General features: G+C 41.0%; 1 protein-coding gene across 14 annotated transcripts in view; it reads left to right on the top strand.

Moving 5' to 3' along the window:
• DLGAP1 (DLG associated protein 1) overlaps nucleotides 1–24,852 on the top strand; it is a 328,443-nt gene that overhangs the window by 133,035 nt on the left and 170,556 nt on the right. For all 14 annotated transcript variants that reach the window (XM_047087011.1, XM_047087010.1, XM_047087023.1 and 11 more), the window contains one exon: nucleotides 10,427–10,667. In XM_047087011.1, the coding sequence (XP_046942967.1) occupies nucleotides 10,427–10,667 (241 nt within the window). The remainder of the gene's footprint in view (nucleotides 1–10,426; nucleotides 10,668–24,852) is intronic.

Below are 24,852 nucleotides of genomic sequence, written 5' to 3'. Positions count from 1 at the left end.
TCAACAAAGGCAGGGACCATAGCAAGGTTCTGAGAGCAGGGCAGAGTGGGAACAGGGAAAGCTAGCCTTGGGGACTCCAATATCTGCCTACTGTACATTTGCTTACTTTAGAGAAGGCTCCAAGAACATGCATGCCAATGTGTGTTAGTTAATGCTGTCCAATGACACTCATCCCAACGCTCAGGGAAATTAGTTGGTGCCTCATTTGGTGAAATTTTGACTTGTCTGTCTTTACTTTTTTCACACTAAGCAATATAATATTTTAAATTTCTTTAAGCTTATCTTTATTCCGGACAGCCTCATGGTCACATAGCCTTCCAGAAATGTAAAATAGTCTATAAATCCAGCTGACATACATGTAGAATACATTGATGGATTTTTTAAAAAATTTTGGGGGTGCCTGGGTGGTTTAGTTGGTTGAGTGGCCGACTGCGGCTCAGGTCATGATCTTGCAGTTTGTGGGTTCAAGTCCCATGTCAGGCTCTCTGCTGTCAGCTCAGAGCCTGGAGCCTGCTTCAGATCTGTGTCTCCCTCTCTCTCTGCCCCTCCTGCACCCGTGCTCTGTCTCTTTCTCTCAAAAATAAATAAATATTTTAAAAATTGTCGAAAAATGCTTATACCCATTCACTGCTTTCATAACTTTAAATGTTTAAATTTTCAATGTTCTTTTAATTTTTTTTTTTTTAACGTTTATTTATTTTTGGGACAGAGAGAGACAGAGCATGAACGGGGGAGGGGCAGAGAGAGAGGGAGACACAGAATCGGAAACAGGCTCCAGGCTCCGAGCCATCAGCCCAGAGCCTGACGCGGGGCTCGAACTCACGGAGTGCGAGATCGTGACCTGGCTGAAGTCGGACGCTTAACCGACTGCGCCACCCAGGCGCCCCAAATTTTCAATGTTCAAGACAGGAGAAACATGCTACTTTGCCCCATCAGGACATTGCGTCTATGCAGCTTCCTGACTTGGGTCCCTGTGCCACAGATCGGACCTTCCTGAGACAATATCCCTTCCTAGTGACAACCTAGTAAAATATCAACAAATCACTGAAGAAACGCATGTGGGCCCCGATGCTACGGCGGGTCAAGCTCTGCAATTCGGTGGTATAATCATTCAGCCTTGAGTAAAATACAGAAAGAATAGCCATCCTAAATGGATTCCTAAGGCTACATCATTTTTCTAGTTCCGTATTCAATTTTCAAGTAACACAGTATCTTTAAGGATAATTTCAAACTTTCTATTGCAGTCCCAACACTGTCATTATTCAAAGGAGAATAGTTTCTTCTTCCAAGCAAAACTACCATATAGATCCTAGACTTTTCAAAAAGTGGTTAGCTTTTATGATGTTGGGATGTTCTCTCTTATAGATCTTTAGTAGCAGCTCTAATAGTATAGAATTTAAATGCATGCTATCCTATTCCCTTTTAAAACCTGCCATTTTAGTCATCAAAGGCTCCTGGAAAGATCAAACTAAAATGTTGTAAGAGAAGATATTGGTCTAGAATAATTAAGCCATTTGTTTCTGCCATTCATACCTGATAGAAGTAAAATATCCCTAAAAACAGATAGTGCTTGCATGATAGAGAAAAACTGACCTTTTTAAATATTTATTCCCTTTCTATGTTTTTTTAACTATATATCCATCTAATAAGATGGGGCTTTCTAAAGTAAAGCTTGAGAAGAAAGAATTTTTAAAAAAAAATTTTTTTTTTCAACGTTTATTTATTTTTGGGACAGAGAGAGACAGAGCATGAACGGGGGAGGGGCAGAGAGAGAGGGAGACACAGAATCCGAAACAGGCTCCAGGCTCTGAGCCATCAGCCCAGAGCCCGACGCGGGGCTCGAACTCACGGACCGTGAGATCGTGACCTGGCTGAAGTCGGACGCTTAACCGACTGCGCCACCCAGGCGCCCCAGAAGAAAGAATTTTTAAAAGTCACATGTGAAAAAAAAATATTTAGTATAATAACTAGGTCATTTCCAAATTGGCTCAATTTATGTCCTCATTCACTTCAAGTCCAATTCTCAAATATCTTCATCTGGAATGGTAAACCAGAAGCCTGCAGACATCTTTTGTCTGGCAATATGTTGGATTTTTACATCATGTTTTAAAAGTGAGTAGACAGGGGCGCCTGGGTGGCTCAGTTGGTGGAGCGTCTGACTCTTGCTTTCACCTCAGGCCACGATCTCACCATTTCCTGGGTTTGAGCCCTACATCAGGCTCCGCACTGACAGCACAGAGCCTGCTTGGGATTCTCTCTCACTCCCTCTCCCTCTGCCCCTCCCTGCTCATGCTCTATCTCTCAAAATAAAATAAACTTTAAAAAAAGAAGTGAGTACACAGTTATTATGTTCAGCAGTAATCGTAGCAATTTAGCTGTGATTTGTGACCTAGGCCATCCCTTCATTGTATATATACCAAGAAATAAAAACTCAGATGAAATAAGTATCTATAAATATAGTTGGTAACAGAACCTAGAAACCCAAGTGTCCTGACTCCTAACTGATAAGTTTCTTCAAAGCCTGCTGGTATTGGGGTATTGATGGCAACAATATTGCTAATAATAATAGTAATCATGGAAATGATAACAATGGAACGGTCATCATGAATTGCTTACCTGATATATACTAGAAGCTTTTCATATTCTCTCATTAATTTCATATCAACTATAAAAACGATCATTTTTTAATTTATGAAATTTAGTCTTAGAGAATTAGTATAATTTGTTTCATTCTTCCCACTACACTATCTCACAGAATAACATCCACTATTTATGTATAGTGTATGTATAGTGGATGTGCCTAGAAATATAATATGCATTTTAAATGTTTTATTTTTATCCTTAAAGCATACACTGGAGATAGGTATCATTATACCCATTTTACGGATGACGAAAGTGAGCTCTAGAGAATTCAAGCAAATTGCCCATGACATAGTAGAAAGAACATTAAACTACTCCTTCCCATATAATAAAACCAAATGGATCTCAAATGTATACAATAACACAAAATGACAAAAATTAAAATTTATAAAATACATGTCTGATATTGTGGTAAGACTGATAGAACTTTTTTTTTTTTTTTAAATTTTTTTTTTCAACGTTTATTTATTTTTGGGACAGAGAGAGAGACAGAGCATGAACGGGGGAGGGCCAGAGAGAGAGGGAGACACAGAATGGGAAACAGGCTCCAGGCTCTGAGCCATCAGCCCAGAGCCCGACGCGGGGCTCGAACTCACGGACCGCGAGATCGTGACCTGGCTGAAGTCGGACGCTTAACCGACTGCGCCACCCAGGCGCCCCAAGACTGATAGAACTTTTAACAAAATAAGAATCCTAGAAAACATAGAGTAAACGATTGACATCTGTTCTAACTGAAAACTAAATTCTGTGACAAAAGATATCATGAAGTTAAAATGCAACTGAGGATATTTAAACGTATCAAGAAAACAGGTGAATATTCCAGTTGCCTAAAGTATATTTACCAATAAGTAAGAAAAGAAAAACAGCCTAAAAGAACGTAAGGCAAATCTTATGAAATAGCAAATTAGAGGGAAAAAATACAAAGACCGATAAATATAAGAAAAAATGCTTAAATACACTAGCAGGCTGATAAAGACAAACTGAAAAAGCACAATATCATTTCTGACCTAGAAGAGTTGCAAAAAGTGCTAATACCCAGTTCCAGTGTCCATGCTGAGAAATGAGCTGTCTGGAGTGAACTGCCACCATTGCCACAGAAAGTAAGTCGATGAACATCTACAACAGTATAAAACATCCCTTTTGGCACAAGAATCCCACTTTTGGCACTCTATAATACAGAAAATAAAAGCACCAGTATATAAAGATCAACGCACAAGAGTGTTGGTCATAGCAGTCTCCAAGTACATATCTGAATCATCATCCACGATGGAGTGGTTGAATAAATTATGGTGTAATCATCCTATACAATTTTACAGTGGTAGTGACTTAAGTGTCCGAATTTCCCTGAGTCTCCATGTAAAAGCAGACAGAGCAACGAGGCAGAAAAAAACCCCAAAAGTCATGGAGAACATTTACAATAAAATTGGGTATAACAGGATATTCCATGAACCCCAAATATAAGTGGATGAGAACAAACCACAAGTAGCCATAAGACAAGAAGGCATAGAGGGAAACAATGACTTGTGTGACAGACTCGAGGATAGCAAAATAAAACAAGCAACAGGTATTCACCGGAAAGTTCAGGGCGCCTATTCGAGAACAGCAGCTGAAAGTGGAAGGGATTTGCCTCCTCTAACGGCAGATGAATTCAAGGAGCCTGCAGTTAGGTCAAAAACGACTGGAGCAGTCTGAGCCTCTACGTGCACTGGAAAGCAACCAACCAGTGTTTCCTTCCAGCACAGGGCCCAGGGCTGAGAAGAAACACAGGGGAGTGGAATCAAATATGAACAAGGTAGAGACGGTAGCAAAGAAGAAAAGAAAATGCCAAGGTAAAAGTTGGGGACGGGAGGAAAAGAATCAGGAAATACCGCAAAGCTAAAAAAATAAAAGAGGATGTCCTGGGAATTTGAGGGGGATATCTTGAATGTACCCACCCTCTCAAAGTCAGACTAATTTTCCAAAAACAACGAGGAACAATTACCCACTGTAAATCACATTCAAAATCACTGTAAGAAGAAAGAAAAATAAGGAAAAGAATAACATTCCTCCAGAAAATGAAAGCATGCAGAAAGACATAACCACAAAATACATCAAAACTGTAACACACTACACTTGATCTTGAACAACATGGGTTTGAATTCCATGGGCCACTTATACATGGATTTTTTTTCGATAAAGACAGTACAGTATTTTAACTGTCTTTTCTCTTCCTTATGAGATTTTCTTAACATTTTTTTCTCTAACTTACTTTATTGTGAAAGTATAGCATATCATACATACACAAAATATGTGTTAATCAACTAAACTATGTTATCAATAAAAATTCTGGCAATTAATAGTTACATTTTTGTGGAGTCAAAAGTTATATGTGGAATTTCAACTGAGCAGAGGTGAGGAGTCAATACCCCCACCGCCCCTGTTGTTTGTTCAAGGGTCAACTGTATTTTAAAATGCACTAAACAGCATTAAGAACACAATATAAGACATGAGAGAAAACGACCTATCTGAATTTCAAAAACTTAAAAATAATGTCACAAAACTCAGGGAAGAATTAGAAGTAAAAGAAAAACCATTTCAGAAATGAAGATTAGACTAAAAGGAATATAGGCGCAAGTGAATGAGATATTTCATTAAGAAAAATAGAAATCTAAAAATAGAAATCTTGGGGGTGCCTGGTTGCCTCAGTCAGTTAAGCACCCCACTTCAGATCAGGTCATGATCTAATGATTTGTGAGTTCGAGCCCCACAAAGGGATCTCTGTTGTCAGCACAGAGCCCACTTCAGACCCTTTGTTCCCTTCTCTCTCTGCCCCTCCCCCACTCACATGCACCCTCTCTCTCGAAAATAAACATCTAAACAATCTTTTAAAAAATAAATGAAATCTTGAAAGGGAAAAAAAAGTCACAGGCAAACTATTGTAAGTGTGAATGAATGCAGGGAATATCGTTTCCATGAGCCCATCCTGAGGAATCCAACTAGACAATGAGCTTTAGACAACCCAAATGACCAGACATAAGAACCGTGATGAATAGGTGCATGGACTTATTTCTGGACTCTCGATCCTGTTCCATTGGTCTATGTGTCGGTCCTTATGTCAGTGCCAAACTGGTTTGATTATTGTAGCTTTGTGATAAATTCTGAGATCAGGAAGCGTGAGTCCTCCAGCTTTGTTCTATACCGGTATTGCTTTGGAAATTATGATGTATCGGTGTATTTTTCCTTGTGTTTTTGTTCCTGGAATTCTTGGAGCTTCTTGGATTCTAACATCCAACAAGTGGGAGTCCCAGAAAAAAATAAATAAAAGGAAGGAAATTACCAACGAAATCATTCAAGAAATGGTCCCAGCACTGAAAGACATGATTTTGCAGATTGGGAGGGCCCACTCAGTACCCACCACAGTCGATGGAGAAATATCCTCACAGGGAACATCATGGTGAAATGTTAGCTCTCTTGAAACAAGAATATCTTTAAAAGTTTTCAGGAGGGGATGGGAAAAACCAGTTCATACGGAAAGGCTCAGGAATGAGAAAGGCATCCACTTTCCCAAACTCTAACATACATGGAGGCTAAGAGACAAGGAGGAAAGCCTGAAAACATCTGAAAGAAGGGATGCAGGCTAGAATCCTGAATGCAAACACACCCTCCCTTAACAGGGGAGGTGGAATACAGACACTTCCATCCATGCAAGCTGGCCGCCTTGTCCGGGAAAGCACTGGAAGATTTGCTCCACAAAAAGGCAGGAATAAAACAAGGAAGATGGAACAGGGCCTCCATAATAGTCAAGACAATGAAGGGTACCCCCATAGTGGTAAAGAAGAGAAATCCCAGGACAGCAGCGAGCTGTCCGTGGCAGCCATAGATTGCAATAGGAGGTCAGAGGTTCCGAAAGTAATGCTTTAAGGGCAGGAAGGAAACCAATAGGTTATCAGAGGTCTCTGAACATAGCAACAGATCCACATAAGCAAGTTTTTGGAAATATGAATGCAAATACCATAAGATCCAGCTGGAAGAATTGAAAGTGATTGCCTCTGAGGAGGGAGAATCTGGCGAGGAGGGGGCAAGGTGGGTCAGGTGTTTGCTCTTTTCCTTTATAAGCCATCTAGAATTCTCTGACCTATATCTGTAGAATTTTGATAGAGAATAGTCTTTTTATATGAAAAAGTAGTAGCAAGCATTAAATGTATAGTTATTTATAAGAGACTAAATGAGGGCTGAAGCAATAGAGAACATGTAGGTTACGTGCTCTGACAATGTAAATATAGCACAACTATTTTAAATGAGGAAAGAATAGAGAGTGCATATGCAGAAAAAAAAGGAATCATTAACTGTTCTCAATAAAGATATGGGCACGGTATTATTAGTATGCTATTCTGAGATGGTTGTGCATATGAAAAAAACAAATGAATAATTGAATAATTGTAGAATATTCCAATTCTATTTCCTGTGCCTCTGAGAACCAGGATTTTTAGTATGGAATCAAGGTATATATATATATATATATATATATATATATATATATATATATATATATATATATAGAAGAGGTTACATTAAAACTGTGCAGACTGGGAGTGCCTGGGTGACTCAGTCAGTTAAGCATCAAACTCTTGATTTCGGCTAAGGTCATAATCTCACAGTCGTGGGATCACACAGCTTTTGATTCTGTGTCTCCCTCTCTCTCTGCTCCTCCCCTGTTCGTTCTTTCTCTCTCTCTCTCTCTCCCTCTCTCTCTGCCCCTTCCCCTCTCACTCTCTTTCTAAATAAATAAATAAACATTTAAAAAAAAACAACTCTGCAGTCTGAATTTTAATCAGACCTATTCACTAGGTCTGACCATCAAAAGGCCTAGTTTTGCCCACTGAACAATGACCAGCCCGGTAGCCATGACAATGAAGCTTCCTGGTGTCCAGATTGCATTCTTGTGATACTATTTTCCGCTAAAAGAAGAAAAGATTGTTTGAAAAAATACTGATTCCAGGACTGAGCAGGTCAACAGGATTCAGGAGCCGACCTAAGGGGCTCCCACTGGTTAAAGATAAGACAAATTTCCGTTCACTAAGAATAATCATAACAGTCAATTTAAAACCATCAAATGTTGGGGCTTCTGGATGGCTCAGTCAGTTAAGCTACAACTAGAAACTGTAAAAAATAATGATGGAACTAGAACACCACCACTGCATAACTCCCAGTGAATTAACAGATCTAGACATTGAGCACAAGTGACTTCTAACAACGTACAGAGAGAGACAACCCAGATATAATGTGTCTCCTGATAAAAGAACACATGATCTCTCCTCTTGCCAAAGGGACTGAACCTGAGTCTTATGAAGCCCCTGGATCCAGCTTACAATTTTCAGGAACTACAAAAGATAGAAGACCATGCTAAATCCTACCACGAGTATGAAATCAGCAAATCCAGACCACGGGAACCTTTACAGGACAAACAACCCAGATGCTTCCATAAATAAATTGTCAATTAAAAACTGGGTGGGGGGGGCACCAGTGTTGACAGCACAGAGACTGCTTGGGATTCTCTCTCTCCCTGGCTCCCTGCTCCTCCCCCACTCATGTGTGCTCTCTCTCTCTCAAAATAAAGAAATAAACTTTTTTTAAAAAGAATTCTTTATGGGGCACCTGGGTGGCGCAGTCGGTTAAGCGTCCGACTTCAGCCAGGTCACGATCTCACGGTCCGGGAGTTCGAGCCCCGCGTCGGGCTCTGGGCTGATGGCTCAGAGCCTGGAGCCTGTTTCCGATTCTGTGTCTCCCTCTCTCTCTGCCCCTCCCCCGTTCATGCTCTGTCTCTCTCTGTCCCAAAAATAAATAAACGTTGAAAAAAAAAAAAGAATTCTTTATAAAAATAAAACTCAGATTAGCAGTTGATTTTGGAGGGAAGATGGGGATTATAGTCAGGATGGGGCACATAGAGTGGTTGCTAGGGTACCTGGAAAAGCCATCTTTCTTGATCTAGGTAATGGTTACAAGGGTGTTTGTCTTATTATAATTCACTCGGTTCTACATTTATTTTGCTTGGTTTTCTGTATCTGTGTATAATAGAAACAAAAGGTTAAAAAAGAATGAAGAAAGAGAATCCTATTAAGATGTGAGTTTAATACAGAAGGTTAAGTGGAAAGAAAACATATTGCCAAATTATATTTACTTTATGGTCCAATTTTTACGAAAACTAGGGGAGGGGGGCAATATGTACCCTCTGAACAGACAGTCACCCAAGTTTTAACAGTTGTTACCTTAACAGGGATAGATATTTTACCATTTCTTTGCGATGTTTGGCATATTGATTAATAGGGGAAAATCTATATGTGCGTGCACACACACACATTTGCAAATACAGTTTTACCTTTTACTTTGAAATCATTCCAAGTTTACAAAAACGTTGCTTGTAAAATACAAGGGACTCCTATATATCCTTGACCCAGATTCATATTCATATTACTTTTGACTCATTTGCTCACTTTCTCTATTTGATAATTAATTGCAAATATCATGTCCCCTTACCTGTGAAGGCATCGCCAATATTTCCCCAAAATCAAAGATATATATATGTATTTAATTTCTTAACATGGATGTATATAATTATTAGCCTTGAAAACAAGCAGGGATTTTATATCAAATTAGATAAAGTAGGTGAAAGTACTATTTTAAGCTGTAAAGGTAAGCTGTAAAAAATCGTAAAGAAATTCATGTCTTTTTCCACTTGATATGCCTTAAGGTAGCTGGTCACTTCTACATGAAGTTTAAAGAAATTTGCCATTATCAGAGTATATCCTCAGATAACAGAAAATGAAGGAAGTCAGAAATTACAATCATTTTCAGTATTTGTTCTAAGCTTACTTGTAGTTTAATTGCTTAATAAATTCCTAATTACTCATTAATTTAATATTAGGGAAATTATGAAGTTCTAGAGGGTGGCAGAAATTTGAAGAATGCTCCCATGTCCCTATCAAATCAGCTACAAAGTAAGAGAAATTAACTGGGGCACCTGGTCTGGTTTATTTTTTTTTTTTTTCTTTTTTAGGTGGTGCTCAAACCCAGTGTAAGTTATGTGCAGAGGAATATAAGTAAATAAAAACTGACCTCTGCAAAAAAAGGAAGACTTCATTTGGAAGATTTTAAAACACATTTATAAACAATTTGTGGACCATATCAGCTTTTTATAAGGAAGAATGAGACCTTCTTCCGATAGTGTGTAGATTGAAAATCTCCATAGTGCTTTTCAAGATTTTGACATATCTGGGTTTGGTCTATTTTTTGCAGAATGAGAGTATCTTGCCAGAAAATATAGGGCCTGTTTTCATACTGTGCACTAAATTAAGCTGCATTTGACACTGAAATTATTTGACAAGCCAGTCACTTGCAAAAGCACAATAATAAAAATAGTAGTTTCTAAGATGTTTATACTAAAGACTATTCCCCTGAAACACCCAAACTCTCACCGTGGACTGACAAAAATTGTTCCCTAGGTTTGCATTTATAAATCAGGAGAATTAACACCTGGGCACGCACTGGAATAAGACCTCCTAGCCCCACACTTCTTCCATGCTGAAAAGAAAGCTCTTTTTCTTTAGAATTTAATGGACTGTTTGGGCTCATAAACAAGATGCAGTTCAGTTACGGAGTGTAACACAGAGGCGATAAAATGCATTGGCGTTGAATGTGGTCGGATGGGGCTTTCTCCGGAAGGGTGAGGGGTCAGGTCCGGGGATGCTTGAGGGAGAGGGTGCTTCTCCGCCAGGCAGGAGGAGTTATGGTTCCCCGTCTCTGCCCGTAGGTGAGCGAGATGGAAGTGAACGGGCAGTTCGAGTCCGTGTGTGAATCCGTGTTCAGCGAGCTGGAGTCGCAGGCGGTGGAAGCCCTGGACCTGCCCATGCCCGGGTGCTTCCGCATGCGGAGCCACAGCTACGTGCGGGCCATTGAGAAGGGCTGCTCCCAGGACGACGAGTGCGTGTCCCTGCGGTCCTCCTCCCCACCGCGCACCACCACCACCGTGAGGACCATTCAGAGCAGCACCGGTGAGTGAGCAGAGCGCCTGCCCCCCACCCCCGGCCCCCCCTCCGTGACACCGCGCCAGCACAAGCCTGGTCTCCGGGTCCAGGGCTACAGAAACGACTGTCCCAAAAGCCTGCACGTGGTGTCCTGCTGTTGTCACACAATCACCAGTAACAAAATACCACCCATGCCCTACAAAGAACGGCTGTGCCTCCCTGCCTGCCTCTGTCCCCAGGCTTTGACCGCATCCACAGCCCTTCTCTCTGTCTCCGTCTCTGGCATCAACAGAGAAACTTCAACTACAGGTCCAGAAGGGACAGCGCCCAAGGGGGGAGGGGGTCTTTCTAAGATCCCCGCACAGCATCCTAGCAACCAGCAAACTCATCCCACCAGCTCCTACTGGCCCCAGTCAGGCTCTGACTTTTAGGGGGTGACCCTTAAGCAAATCAGATACCCTGATTGTTGAGCATCACAGTTAGAATGCCTTTTTTTTTTTAATTCCAAGATCTCCACAAAATGACTATCCCAAAAGACCTGAAATATCACTGTAAGAAAAAAGGGAAGAAATGGATGATTCAGTCATACTAATTGAACATCTTATGAGTTTTCTTTCATTATAACAAAGGCAGATGTCATTATTTTAAAACCTACCAGCATATGTATACAGCATCTTCTTTTCCCTCTAAAGTGAAGTTAGGTTTAGGCAGTTAAACTGTATTTTTATCAGATTTTAGGTAGAGAGGCAGAGACAAGCTTAACTGGTTTCCATGACACTAAAACCTGAATAGGAATATAGCCATGAGTTATATATGACAATGTGCATTGGGTTTATATATATGTATATTTGTTATATGTATGTAATATATATATATATATATTACATTTGGGTCCAAGAAGAAAATCCCCTCCATTTTAACTAGGCTCAACTGTATGACTGAATTCAGTGTAACTCCAATACAGAGTAGTTCTATAAGAAGACCATCAAACCTAGAGTCATGGTAAATAATAATGAATAAATTAGAAGGAAAAGCCTGTGCCAGAATATGTTAGTATTCAATTTTAGTTCTAAGTGCATCAAATGCCCGTAATTACCATTCAGCCTAGAACCTTTGCAGGCTTGAGAATTAACAGGTCCTCAAACCTGAGTTAAAAATCCTACTAACTAGAGATGTGGAGTTGAGGTAGCAATTTGTAAGAAACCATTAGAGGTTAAACAATAGTTAGGATCACATCAGAGAAAGAGATGCTTCTAGACAGTGCCCTGGCTTCACGGCTCTGCAGAGAGCCCAGCAACTCTGGCCTCGGCTGGCTGTCTCCAACCAGATAGTGGATGTGCATTCTTGTTCACCAGGAAATTCTACAAGAACAGCCACAGATAAGGTTAACAAATAAGGTTGACTCATAAAATGAAAAAAAAAAAGTGTCAATCATCCATGGGCATATTTCTGTGCGCGTTTATGTTCATGCAGTAAGTGTAATTTGAAGATCTGCCCTGTGCCTATAGCGTATTGCTGTGTCTTTTACTGTTTCCCCATCTTCATCACCCCCACCCAGCCCTTTCCCAGTGTCCGGTCCACTGCTTGCTATGACAGTCTCGCCGCCTGCCAGCTGTTCTGTGCTGAAATCACTCGTCAAATACACGATCTGCACATCCTTGCCCAGAAGTACTAGGGGAAGGAAAAGGGCCACTGGCTGACCCCTTCCCCCTCAAGGAGCGGTGTTGTGGACAAAGTGGCAAGAGACTCCAGAATGGCTTTTTTTTTTTCTGCTCACCTCTCAGAGATTGTGTGCTTTTGTCATTTGAGGGACGACTTACTGCCACCTCACGTCAGTCGGTTCTTGTGCCGTGCTGTTGACTTTTCTGAGACCTTTCCCAGATACTCGGGAGGTTCCTGGAGTTCAAGCAGTAGGGACGCCAGATGAAATCCAGGGTGCCAGTTAAATTTTAATTTCAGATAGTAAATAATTTTTGTAGTGTAAGTCTCTCTCAACTGTTGCACGGGGCATACTTATACTAGAAAACTATTTGTAGTGTTTGCAGTATTTGGTAAATGTGACAAGCCCACGTGAGGAGATGAGTAGAATCTGGGAAGATGTCCTGCAGTTGTTCCTTTTAGAATATAAATCGATCAGAAGGTCTTTGGCTGGAGGCCTTATGGGGGAGAATGCTCAAAAACAGAGGGAAGTAAATAAAAATGCAATAGAGGTGATTGCACAGCTCCTTCTTCGGCCCCATGTGTCTCATCGTAAGTACTGGGCTCCATCTATCGACCTGCAGCTCTCAGGGTGGGAAGACTCCAGGGGTGGCTGCAGCTGGAGGGGTTAGGGGCAGGAAGACGTGGCCTGCCTCCGGGAGTGATAAAGTGTAAAACACCAGATTTTTGCACAGGGCAGCTGGTGACTTCATCAAACTAAATATTATGATAGATCATCTTCACAGTCATGGAAAAATTAACAAGGACTAAATCATGGTAGTAGATTCTAAGTAAGCCCATCAGATATTTTAAGATGGCAACCCTAAGAATTCTAATATCACTTTTCAGTTTCTCTGTGCCACAGATTTGTTCTTTTAAAGTTATTATTTTATGATATAATAAGGTTCTGTGCCATTCTACTCCTGCCATTACTCCTGTGCTCTTCTCTGTCTCTCTCTCTGTCTCTCTCACTCTCTCTCTCTCCCGATCTCTCCCTCCCCGCCACACACACACACTTTTCCTTTTCTCTCACATGATCTCTGTACTATCATATAGATTTTCTTCTACTGGTTTCCTTCTTACACTGAATCAAATATAACTTCCTCTAGAAAGGAAAATCTACTTTCTCCTGATTTTCAAAAGATGTGCTCATTCGTAGAAATCAGGAAATTATTTGGCCCTAATTTCAACCATTTATCTCATGTATACAGGTCAGATTTACATCGTGTTCAATGAGACATGACCTAGATTTCTCCCCTTGCTTCTCTTCCTTTGCTCATTATTCTCGGATACTCACAACAGATTCTATTCTTCCTGAGAAAAGTTCTTCCGTTTTGTCAACTGCAGTTATTAGCTATAACTTTTCCCCCACGGCAAAGTACACGTAGAGTCTTTGATTTTTTATCAGCCCATTCTAATTGTTCAAATTTTCAACGTTTATTTATTTTTGGGACAGAGAGAGACAGAGCATGAACAGGGGAGGGGCAGAGAGAGAGGGAGACACAGAATCGGAAACATGCTCCAGGCTCTGAGCCATCAGCCCAGAGCCCGACGCGGGGCTCGAACTCCCGGACCGCGAGATCGTGACCTGGCTGAAGTCGGACGCTTAACCGACTGCGCCACCCAGGCGCCCCTAATTGTTCAAATTTTCAATGAAATATACTAAGCTTTTCTCTTTAAGCCTTGTCCATTCTTCATATTAGCAAGATGCAATCATAAACAAAAATCCACAAAAGTGTCTGCTATGTGGGAGTGTCATGAACATGGGCTCAGCCTGAAGTGGCCCCAAGGATCCCCTAGTGATATGAGCAAGAATGGTCACTCATCCCAGCAAATCAGGGAAAATTAGGAACTGAGATAGAGAGTGACTTACAATTACGCTTCTCTTGGTTGATGGACTTTTCGGCTTGGGTAACGATGATAGAATCCTATATTCCCTCAGCCTGTGATCTGCTTCAAGCACTCAGATATCTCTCCATCTAATAAATTCAACAACTTTTTATATAAACTACTGTAGCTAGTACTATTAGGCTAGGATTAGAGCTACTGTAGGAAAGTACAATTTAACAGTGGGGCAATTAACCTCAGGACTGTGGGGAAACACACACCCTTACGACAGTTGCCTGAATATTAGGCAAAGGTAGACCTTGAGGCTGGAAATATGCCCAAGCATCGACTTTAGAGAATTGGATTAAATGTGCCTCACAAATATACCAACGCAATTGTATGTGTTTAAGAAGAATTTTTCTTTTTATGTCCTGCACTGAGCATCTAAGATCTATCAAAAGCATTACCACATTGCAGCTAAGGCAGGCAGACAGACTTGTATCTGGTGAATAAACAAAAACATTATATGATAATCAATCAGTAGACGCAGTCATACAGATACAGACACACACTTGGTCAGAAAGGACAAAACATAAACTGTTTACAGTGGTTACCCAGCAAGTAGTGGGTGAGAGGATTAGGTAGTAGGGACAGAGGGAGATTTCTAAATAAGCACTGCTTTTTATGACTTTAAAAGCCAGTACAATATTTTATCAAAATAATACTCTTACAGAAATAGGCTAACTATCATGATATAGGATTCTCTAAGTTTTTAAGGAAAGCATTCACTTTAAAATTACAAGCTTTTCAAAAAAAAAAAAAAAAACAAAAACAAAATAAATAAATAAATAAATAAATAAATAAATAAAATTACAAGCTTTTCGGGGCTCCTGGGTGGCTCAGTCGTTTGGGCGTCCGATTTCGGCTCAGGTCATGATCTCGCAGTTTGTGAGTTTGAGCCCCGTGTCGGGGTCTGTGCTGACAGCTCGGAGCCTGGAGCCTGCTTCGGATTCTGTCTCTCCCTCTCGCTCTGCCCCTCCCCTGCTCATCCTCTGTCTCTCCCTGTCTCTCAAAAATAAATAAATGTTTTTTAAAAAAATTTTTTAGGGGCGCCTGGGTGGCTCAGTCGGTTAAGCAGCCAACTTCGGCTCAGGTCATGATCTCACGGTCCGTGAGTTCAGGCCCCACGTCGGGCTCTGTGCTGACCGCTCAGAGCCTGGAGCCTGTTTCAGATTCTGTGTCTCCCTCTCTCTCTGACCCTCCCCCATTCATGCTCTGTCTCTCCCTGTCTCAAAAATAAATAAAACGTTAAAAAAAATTTTAAAAAAAATTTTTTTAAAGATGGGGCGCCTGAGTGGCTCAGTCGGTTAAGCATCCGACTTCAGCTCAGGTCACGATCTCACGGTCCGTGAGTTCGAGCCCCACGTCAGGCTCTGGGCTGATGGCTCAGAGCCTGGAGCCTGCTTCCGATTCTGTGTCTCCTTCTCTCTCTGCCCCTCCCCCGTTCATGCTCTGTCTCTCTCTGTCTCAAAAATAAATAAACGTTAAAAAAAATTTTTTTATAAGAAATTACAAGCTTTTCAAAGAAGCCTTATGTAGCAATAATATGATTTCTCAAATGTTTATTTATTTTTGAGAGAGAGAGGAAGAGAACAAGTCGGGGAGGGGCAGAGAACGAGGGAGAGAGAGAATCCCAAGCAGGCTCCGCACTGTCAGCGCAGAGCCCAACTCCGGGCTCAGACTCACAAACCGTGAGATCATGACCTGTGCCGAAATCAAGAGTCAGACATCTAACCAACTGAGCATCCAGGCATCCCACAATATATAATTTTTATAAAGGATAAGTACGTTCATTTGCCACACTGTGCCTCTTGAAGTTTGGTGTATGTGTTCTATTCTTTTCTTATCAGAGGAAGCCTTAGAAGTTGATGGAATTGAGCTGAACTCCTTTCCCTCAACTCCTTTCCCCCAGAAAAGAGAGTGAGGGCCCAGGATAAAGCATTGCCACCAGACCAGCAGCCAGTGTCCTCCAGCAGGGGAGTCGGTACAATGTGCCCTTCTGTCTGTGGCTTGGGGGCCACAGTAACAGCAATGTTTACACTTTGCTTTGTTTTTTAATGAGATATTTTTGCCTAAAGTAAGACACACTCTTCCATCATCCTACTTCACACTCTATCGCTGCTGTCAGACCTCACCCATCTATTCCAGTTTTCTCAGTTTAGCAACAGCAGGTACCCTTTGATCACCTGAGGTCAAGGCTAATGGTCCAAGAGTTCTACTGGCTTGAGTCTTCACTCCCAATCAGCCATCCCATCCAGGATATCAAAGCTACCTTCACGCACCCTACACTTCAATCCTAGACACCTTGCTCCCCACCCACGCCAATAACAACAAAAATCCTTAATACACAAGATCTTAAGCAGAACCACATTAAGGCAATAATTTACATTTGCAATACACATAGTAGGCATTTAGTAATCGAGAGAAGATGCAAAAAAAATACTTGTTTTTATTGCAATATAATTGACATATTACATGGTATAAGTTTAAGGTGTACTATGTGCTGATTTAATTGTTTTAATGTTTATCTTTGAGAGAGAGAGAGAGAGAGAATGAGAGAGGGGCAGAGAGAGAGGGAGACAGAATCTGAAGCAGGCTCCAGGCTCTGAGCTGTCAGCACAGAGCCCCACAAGGGGCTTGAACTCACAAACCACGAGATCATGACTTGAGCCAAAGTCAGACACTCAACTGACTGAGCCACTCAGGCACCCCCTATGTGCTGATTTGATACTTTTGTATATTTCCATATGATTACCACCATAGCATCCTTCGTCAAGTCACATAATTAGCATTTCTCTTTTGTGATAAGAACATTTAAGACCTAGTCTCTCAGAAACTTTGAAGTATATAATACAGTATTGTTGACTATAATCACAATGCTGTGCATCAAATCTCCACAACTTATTCATCTTCTAACTGCAAGTTTGTACTTTTGACCAACATCTCAAGTCCCCCGCACCCTAGCCCTTGTAACCACTATTCTACAGTTTCTACTAGCTCAGCTTTTTTAGATTCCACGTATTATTGATATCATATACTATCTGTCTTTATGTGACTTGATTTTTTTTTATTTTTTATGTCACTTAATTTCACTTAGTATAATGCCCTGAAGGTCCATCCATGTTGTCACACATGGCAGGATTTCCTCCTTTCTCATAGCTAGAATAATATTCTAGCGTATATATAAGCCACGTCTTCTTTATTCATTCATCCATTGATGGGCACTTAGGTTATTCCCATATCTTAGCTACTGTTAATAACGGATAGCAGAAAAATCCTTACATACCTCACTAACTGCACGTTTGATGACCGGTAACTTTCCTAGAGAAATAGCGTTGTTGTTAAAACAAGTTGAATCATAAAATATCAGCAGAAGAAACTCCTACATCACCTAGTCATGGAGTCTGCAAACTACAATCTATGGGCCAAATCCAACCCTCCACCCATTTTTGTAAATAAAGTTTTGTTGGCACAAGCCACACTCATTTGTTTACAAATTGTCTGTAGCTGCTTTCACGCTTCAAATTTCTTTTCGTTTATTTACTCATCCTGAGAGAGACAGAGTGTGAGCAGGGGAGAGGCAGAGAGAGAGAGAGGGAGAATCTCAAGCAGGCTCCACGCTGTCAGCACAGAGCCCAATATGGGGCTCAAACTCACGAAACCATGAGATCATGACCCAAGCTAAAATCAAGAGTTGACACTCAATCGACTGAGCCACCCATGTGCCCCTACTTTCGCTCTTTGACGGCAAGCCGAGTTGAGTAGCTGTTGCAGAGCTGTTGCCAAATATATTTACTGTCTGAGTCTTTATCAAAAAAAAGGTTACCACCCCTGATCGAACGCACTGAATCCATTTTAAGGTAAGAAAACTAAGGTGGGCTTCTGTCTGGAGGCAAAGTCAAAATAAAAGTGCCTGGTCTCCTACCCATAGACCTTGCTTGTTTGGGTCCCAGCTCTTGAACTTATTTATTGCATGATTATAAAGTTCATCTGAACTCATCTTCTTCGTGTGCAACATGAAAGTATCATGCTGCTTCTCTTGCGGGCATTAATGACCACTTTGGGAGCATCCTTAGAGTTTAGAGAAAGCACACTTCTTTCTACGAGGCACTAATTTAATTAATCATTTTTTATAAAGCAACGAAGGAAAGGCTCAGAAGTCCAAGGCGACAGACAGCAGCCAGAAGTGTTTTGAACAAAGAGCCACTCTTTTCTATTCAAGATAAGATCAAGTAATAAATATTCAGATATTGCCTGGACTGGCTCCTTGTTCTTCTGCTAATGATGTTCCCTTCCTTGAATTTCTCTAATCATCCAAGTAAAATTGAAGACTATCCACTTAATCCCATCTGAGGCAAAAAAAAAAAAAAAAAAAAGCAATATTTGTGGTACGACCTTATGCCTCTTGTGAGGTAACTTGTCTGGTTTTTCTATCTGCGAAAATTGACAGTGGTAACTTTTAGAAGAATGACGGCTGTAACTTTTCCGTTCTTCGATGGGGCACTTGAGCTGGCATTCGTCTATATTCTAGGAGAAAGATTATGAAGTCCTAAGACACCAAAGTCTTGCTAGACATAGAGAAAGAAATAAAGTCTGATGAACTCCTTATGCTTTCATCTCCTCCAGTTGTTCTGCTGTATATAAACCACCTCTCAGGAACAGAGTGCCCAGCTCCAAGGTGCTGAGCTCTGTAGACAGTCCTAAAGTCCACCTTCGCCCACATGAGAGGTCATCAAAGGCCCGTAGTGAAGAGGCTTCAAGGTCTTCTGGCCTTTAGGGTTGATGTGAGGTGCAAATCAACAAGGAAGGAATAAATCAGTAAGAATGATGGTGAAGTCATCAGTAAGGAAGGACTATGTAAATTGCACATTAAAATGCCTCTATCCTGGCTTTACTGTAGATCTCTCAATCTGGCTTACTTTATTTATTAACAATGATGACGGCTAACCTGTAGCACTTACAGTTTGACAAGCATTTTGAACCAGCTGCATGGTCTAGCTCATGTAATCCTAATGAACGTTCTAGGAACATCTGTGCAAGATATGATCATTCTCATTATACAAAAAAAAAAAAAATATTTAAGGCTTCCGGAGTTGACACAACTTGAGCCCCACTGCTAGTAAGCTACAGAGCAGATTCTTAAATCCTCTTTACTCATCAGGGCGCCTGGGTGGCTCAGTTGTTAACCATGACTTCAGCTCAGGTTATGATCTAACGGTTCATAAGTTAGAACCCCATATGGGGTAAGCTTGAATGCCACCTTCAGTGAGCACGAGCCCTGCTTCCGGTAAAACACCAACCCCGCTTCCGGTGAGTGCCTCTTCTCTCTCTCTTTCTGCCCCTCGCTCACTGTGCCCGCTCTCTCTCTCTCTCTCTCTCTCTCTCTCTCTCTCTCTCTCAGAAAAAAAAAAAAAAAATCCTCTTTACTCAATGACTGCTTAGTATACTATGCCCTGAAGTAATTTAAAACAAATCTGTCTGTGGTCTAGGAACACTTTTCTTTCAATCCTTCCTCCCACAAATATTCATTTAGCTCCTGCCATGTTTGAAAACCTGTGTTTTCTTTCAATTTTTCTTTAAAAAAAAAAAAAATCCCTCTTTAAAAAAAAAAAAAAGCTGTTTTTGGCCACCCAGGGAGCTCAGTTTGTTAAGGTTAAGCATCTGACTTCAACTCAGGTCATGATCTCACAGCTCATGAATTTGAGGCCCAGGTCAGGCTCTGTGCTGACAGCTCAGAGCCTGGAGCCTGCTTCTGATTCTCTGTGTGTGTGTGTGTGTGTGTGTGTGTGTGTGTGTGTCTCTCTCTGCCCACCCCCCCAACTCACTCTCTGTCTCTCTCTCAAAAATAAACAAACATTTTTAAAAAACTTAAGCTGTTTTTTCACATATTATTGATATGGTTTTTCATGTTGGTTTGTCTAAATGTGAAACATCTGTTTAAAGTTAAAGATGTAAAAAAATAGGAGAGATGGTTCAAGTTGGAAGCACAGGAAGATCCAAACTCATCTCCTCCCACGGACACAACAAATGCACAGCTACATATGGACAAATCCCTTCTGGAAAGGACTTGAAAACCACCTGAACAAGCTCCTCCACAACAAAGGATAACAGGGCTATGTCGAGACCAGTAGGAGAGGCAGAGATGTAATTCAGCCCAAAACCCCACCCCTGGTGCAGCAGTTTAGTTGGAAAGGATCTCACAAATACCAAACTTCCCCCTGAGGAGCAAGAGGTTTGTGCCCCACACCAGGCATCCCAACCCTTGGGACCTGGAGAGGTGAGCCAGGTTTTGCAAAGCAATGGGGTGCATGTCTAGGAAAGCCATCAGGCTGTAGGGAATGGAGACTCCACTCTTAAAAGGTTTTCATGCACCATCCTTCACCCCTGGACCCAGCACAGGAGCATCAGTTCATGAAGCACCTACATAATAAATGAAGGAAATTTAAAGCACCTTAAAGCACTTGCTAGAAGAACAGGAGACTGTTGGGGACTCTCCAGGGACAGATGCTGGCAGGCACCATTTTTGGTATTCTCCCTCTACCCTGCAAGTGTGGGCACCAGCAGCAGCCATCTTTTCCCTCTCCCTCTAGCCTGCTAGCCCTGATGGATGTGCCCCACCCCACACACCACTCCACCATGACCACATCTAAGCCAGCCAGTGGAGAGCCCTGGCCCTGTGCACTACTCTATCACAGCCTGTCATAGTTGATCAGTATGTGCACTCCACCCAGGGGACACCCTTTCAGCACCTGGCTTTGGTGGCCAAGGGGGATCGCATTGACTTGACTTACAGCTTCAGCCTGACAGGCAGGCTTCAGGTTTACCACACATCTAGAAACTATGGAAATGCTCTCAGGGAATGTCGGCTGAGGGATACCATCTTTGAGCTCTCACTTGGCCTTGCTACAGCTTACCAGTACCTCCCAGAAAGCTCATACATTTGGTTTGAGTCCAGAATTTTCTATTGTCACTAAGGGGACACCTTCAGATCATGGGTTCTAGATCACGGCAGAGTCTATGATTGCTGTCCCATAGGACTATATGTATTTGCCTACCTTAAAACCTGCTGCCCAAGGATCTACCTCCAATCAGCCTGAAACTAGATGCTGACGGATATCCCTCCCTCTGAGGCATTCACAGATCTTGGCACACCCTCAACAACTGGGGCCTACCAAGAAAAAGGCTGCTTAGAAATCACAAAGGTGAGGGGCGCCTGGATGGCTCAGTCGGTTAAGCGTCCGACTTCAGCCCAGGTCACGATCTCGCGGTCCGCGAGTTCGAGCCCCGCGTCGGGCTCTGTGGGCTGATGGCTCAGAGCCTGGAGCCTGCTTCCGATTCTGTGTCTCCCTCTCTCTCTGCCCCTCCCCCGTTCATGCTCTGTCTCTCTCTGTCTCAAAAATAAAAATAAACATTAAAAAAAAAAAAAAGAAAGAAATCACAAAGGTGAGGGGCGCCTGGGTGGCTCAGTCAGTTAAGCATCCAACTTCAGCTCAGGTCATGAGCCCACGGTTCTTGGGTTTGAGCCCCGCGTCAGGCTCTGTGCTGACAGCTCACGAACCTGGAGCCTGCTTCAGATTCTGTGTCTCCCTATCTCTTTGCCCCTCCCCTGCTCGAGCTCTCTCTCTCTCTCTCTCTCTCTCAAAAATAAATAAACATTAAAAAAAAATTTTTTTTAATCGCAAAGGTTCTAGAGACAGCCAAGAACTACAGCAAGGTTAAAAGATAGGGTTTATCTTGGATACAAGGCCACTCCTATAAGACTGAGAGAGAGATCTGTTTCACCTAGTACACAGAAACAAACACAGAGATTCAAGCAAAATGAAGAGAAGAATATGTTCCAAATAACAAGAAAAAGTTATTAATGGAGATAATTAATATTAATGGAAAAAATTAATGGAGATAATTAATATTACCTGATAAAGAGTTCAGAGTCATGTTCATAAAGATGCTCACGAAACTCAGGAAAAGAATGGGTAAACACAACAAAGAGATAGAAAATACAAGTACTAAACAAGCCATAGAACTGAAGAACACAATAACCAAACTGAAAACACACTAGAGGGGTTCAACCACAGACCAGATAAAGTAGAAGAAACAATCAGTGAGCTAAAAGACAGGGCAGTGGAACTCACCCAAACAGAATAGCAAAAAAGAAGAAAAACATCAAAAGATCAAGATAGCTTAAGAGACCTATAGGACAACATCAAGTGGAATGATATGTACAAGGAAACCCCCACAAGACTATCAGATTTCTCAGCAGAAAATTTGCAGGCCAGAAGAAGGCAGCATAATATATTCAAAGTGCTGAAAGGAAAATACTTCCAATCAAGAATAGTCTACCAAGTAAGGTAACATTCAGAATTGAAGGAGAGAGAAAGAGTTTTCCAGACAAACAAACACTAAAAGAGTTAATGATAAATTGTAAAAGGAGTCCTTTAAGCTGAAAAGGAGGCACTAATTAGTAACAAGAAAAAAATAGGAAAGTAAAAATCTCACTGGTAAAAGTAAATATATAGCAAAGGCAGTTGATTAATCACTTATGAGCTAGTGTTAAGGTTAAAAGGCAAATAGTAAAACTAACTATAGCTACAATAATTAGGTAAGGGACACACAAAATGAAAAGATGTTAAATGTGACAGCAAAAACATAAAATATGGGAGAGGTAAACTTGTTGTCAACTTAAAGTAAATTGTTTCATATATATCTATTATATATGCGCTTCATGGTAACCACAGAGCAAAGAATCCATAGTAAATACGCAAAAGATAATGAGAAAGGAATCTAAGCATAACATAGAAAGTCATCAAACCACAAGGGAATAAACCCATAGAAGAAAAAAGGAACAGAGAACAACAAAACAGACAAAAAACTATTAAAATAGCAACAAGTACATATCTATCAATTATTACTTTAAATGTAAACAGACTAAATGCTCCTATTAGAAGACAGAGTGGCTGAATGAATTAAAAAACAAGACCATTTATATGCTGCCGACAAGCAACTGAATTCAGGTACAAGGACACACACAAATTGAAACTGAAGGGACAGAAAAAGGTATTTGATGCAAATTGAAAACAAGAAAACAGAGGTAGCTATACTGGTACCAAAAAAGTGGACTTTAAAACAAAGACTGTAGGGGCGCCTGGGTGGCTCAGTTGGTTGAGCGTCCGACTTCAGCTCAGGTCATGATCTCACAGTCCGTGAGTTCGAGCCCCACATCAGGCTCATGTGCTGACAACTCAGAGCCTGGAGCCTGCTTCAGATTCTGTGTGTGTGTCTCTCTCTCTGCCCCTCCCCTGCTCATGCTCTGTCTCTCTCTGTCTCAAAAATAAATAAAGAAACATTAAAATAAATAAATAAATAAAATAAAACAAAGACTATAATAAAAGACAAAAATGGGCATTAAATAATGATAAAGGGATCCATCCAGCAAGAAGACATAACATTTGTAAATATTTATGACCCCACCAGAGGATTACTTAAATACATAAAGCAAAAACTAACAGACTAAATGGAGAAATAGACAACAATACAATGATAGGAGGGGACTTTAATACCCCACTTACATCAATGGATAGATCATCCAGACTAAAATTAATAAGGAAACACTGACCTAAAAAAACACATTAGACCAGAGACACTTAATAGATATATACAGAACATTCTGTAGGGCCCCTGGTTGGCTGAGTCAGTTAAGTGTCTGACTTCAGCTCAGGTCATGATCTCAAGATCCATGGGTTCAAGCCCTGCATTGGGCTCTGTGCTGACAGCTCAGAGCATGGAGCCTGCTTTGGATTCTGTGTCTCCCTCCCTCTCTGTCCCTTTCCCACTTGTGCGCTCTCTCTCTCTCTCTCTCTCTCACTCTCTCTCTCTCAAAACTAAATAAACACTAAAAAAAATTTTTTTTTAAAGAACATTCCATCCAAAAGCAGAATGAATATACATTCTTCTCAAAAACATATAGAACAGGGGCGCCTGGGTGGCTCAGTCGGTTAAGCGTCTGACTTCGGCTCAGGTCATGATCTCGTGGTCTGTGAGTTCGAGCCCCGCGTCAGGCTCTGTGCTGACAGCTGGGAGCCTGGAGCCTGTTTCAGATTCTGTGTCTCCCTCTCTCTCTGACCCTCCCCCGTTCATGCTCTGTCTCTCCCTATCTCAAAAATAAATAAACGCTAAAAAAAATAAAATAAAATAAATTTAAAAACATATAGAACATTTTTCAGGATAGATCATACATTAGGCCACAAAGAAGTCTCAAGAAATGTAAGAAGAATGCAATCATATCAAGCATCTTTTCCAACTACAACAGTATAAAACTAAAAATTATAAGAAAATACAGAAAAATAAAAAATATGTGGATATTAAGCAATATACTACTGAAAAAAATGGGTCAAAGAAATTTAAAAATGCTTTGAGATAAATGAAAATGGAAATGCAACATTCCAAAATCTATGGGATATAGCAAAAGCATCTTAGGAGGCAAATTCATAGTGATATTAGCTTACCTCAAGAAACAAGAAAAATCTCAAACAATCTAACTTTATACCTAAATAGAACTAGAAATACAATAAAGCCCAAAATTAGTAGAAGGAAGTAAATAACAAAAATAAGAGTGGGAATAAATTGAGAC

The sequence above is a fragment of the Lynx rufus genome, unplaced genomic scaffold (genome assembly GCF_022079265.1).
Source record: "Lynx rufus isolate CCGP_SWC_20201006 ecotype Redwood Valley unplaced genomic scaffold, mLynRuf1.p SCAF_22, whole genome shotgun sequence".
Lineage (NCBI taxonomy): Eukaryota > Metazoa > Chordata > Mammalia > Carnivora > Felidae > Lynx > Lynx rufus.
This window is presented reverse-complemented; position numbering and strand designations above follow the sequence as displayed.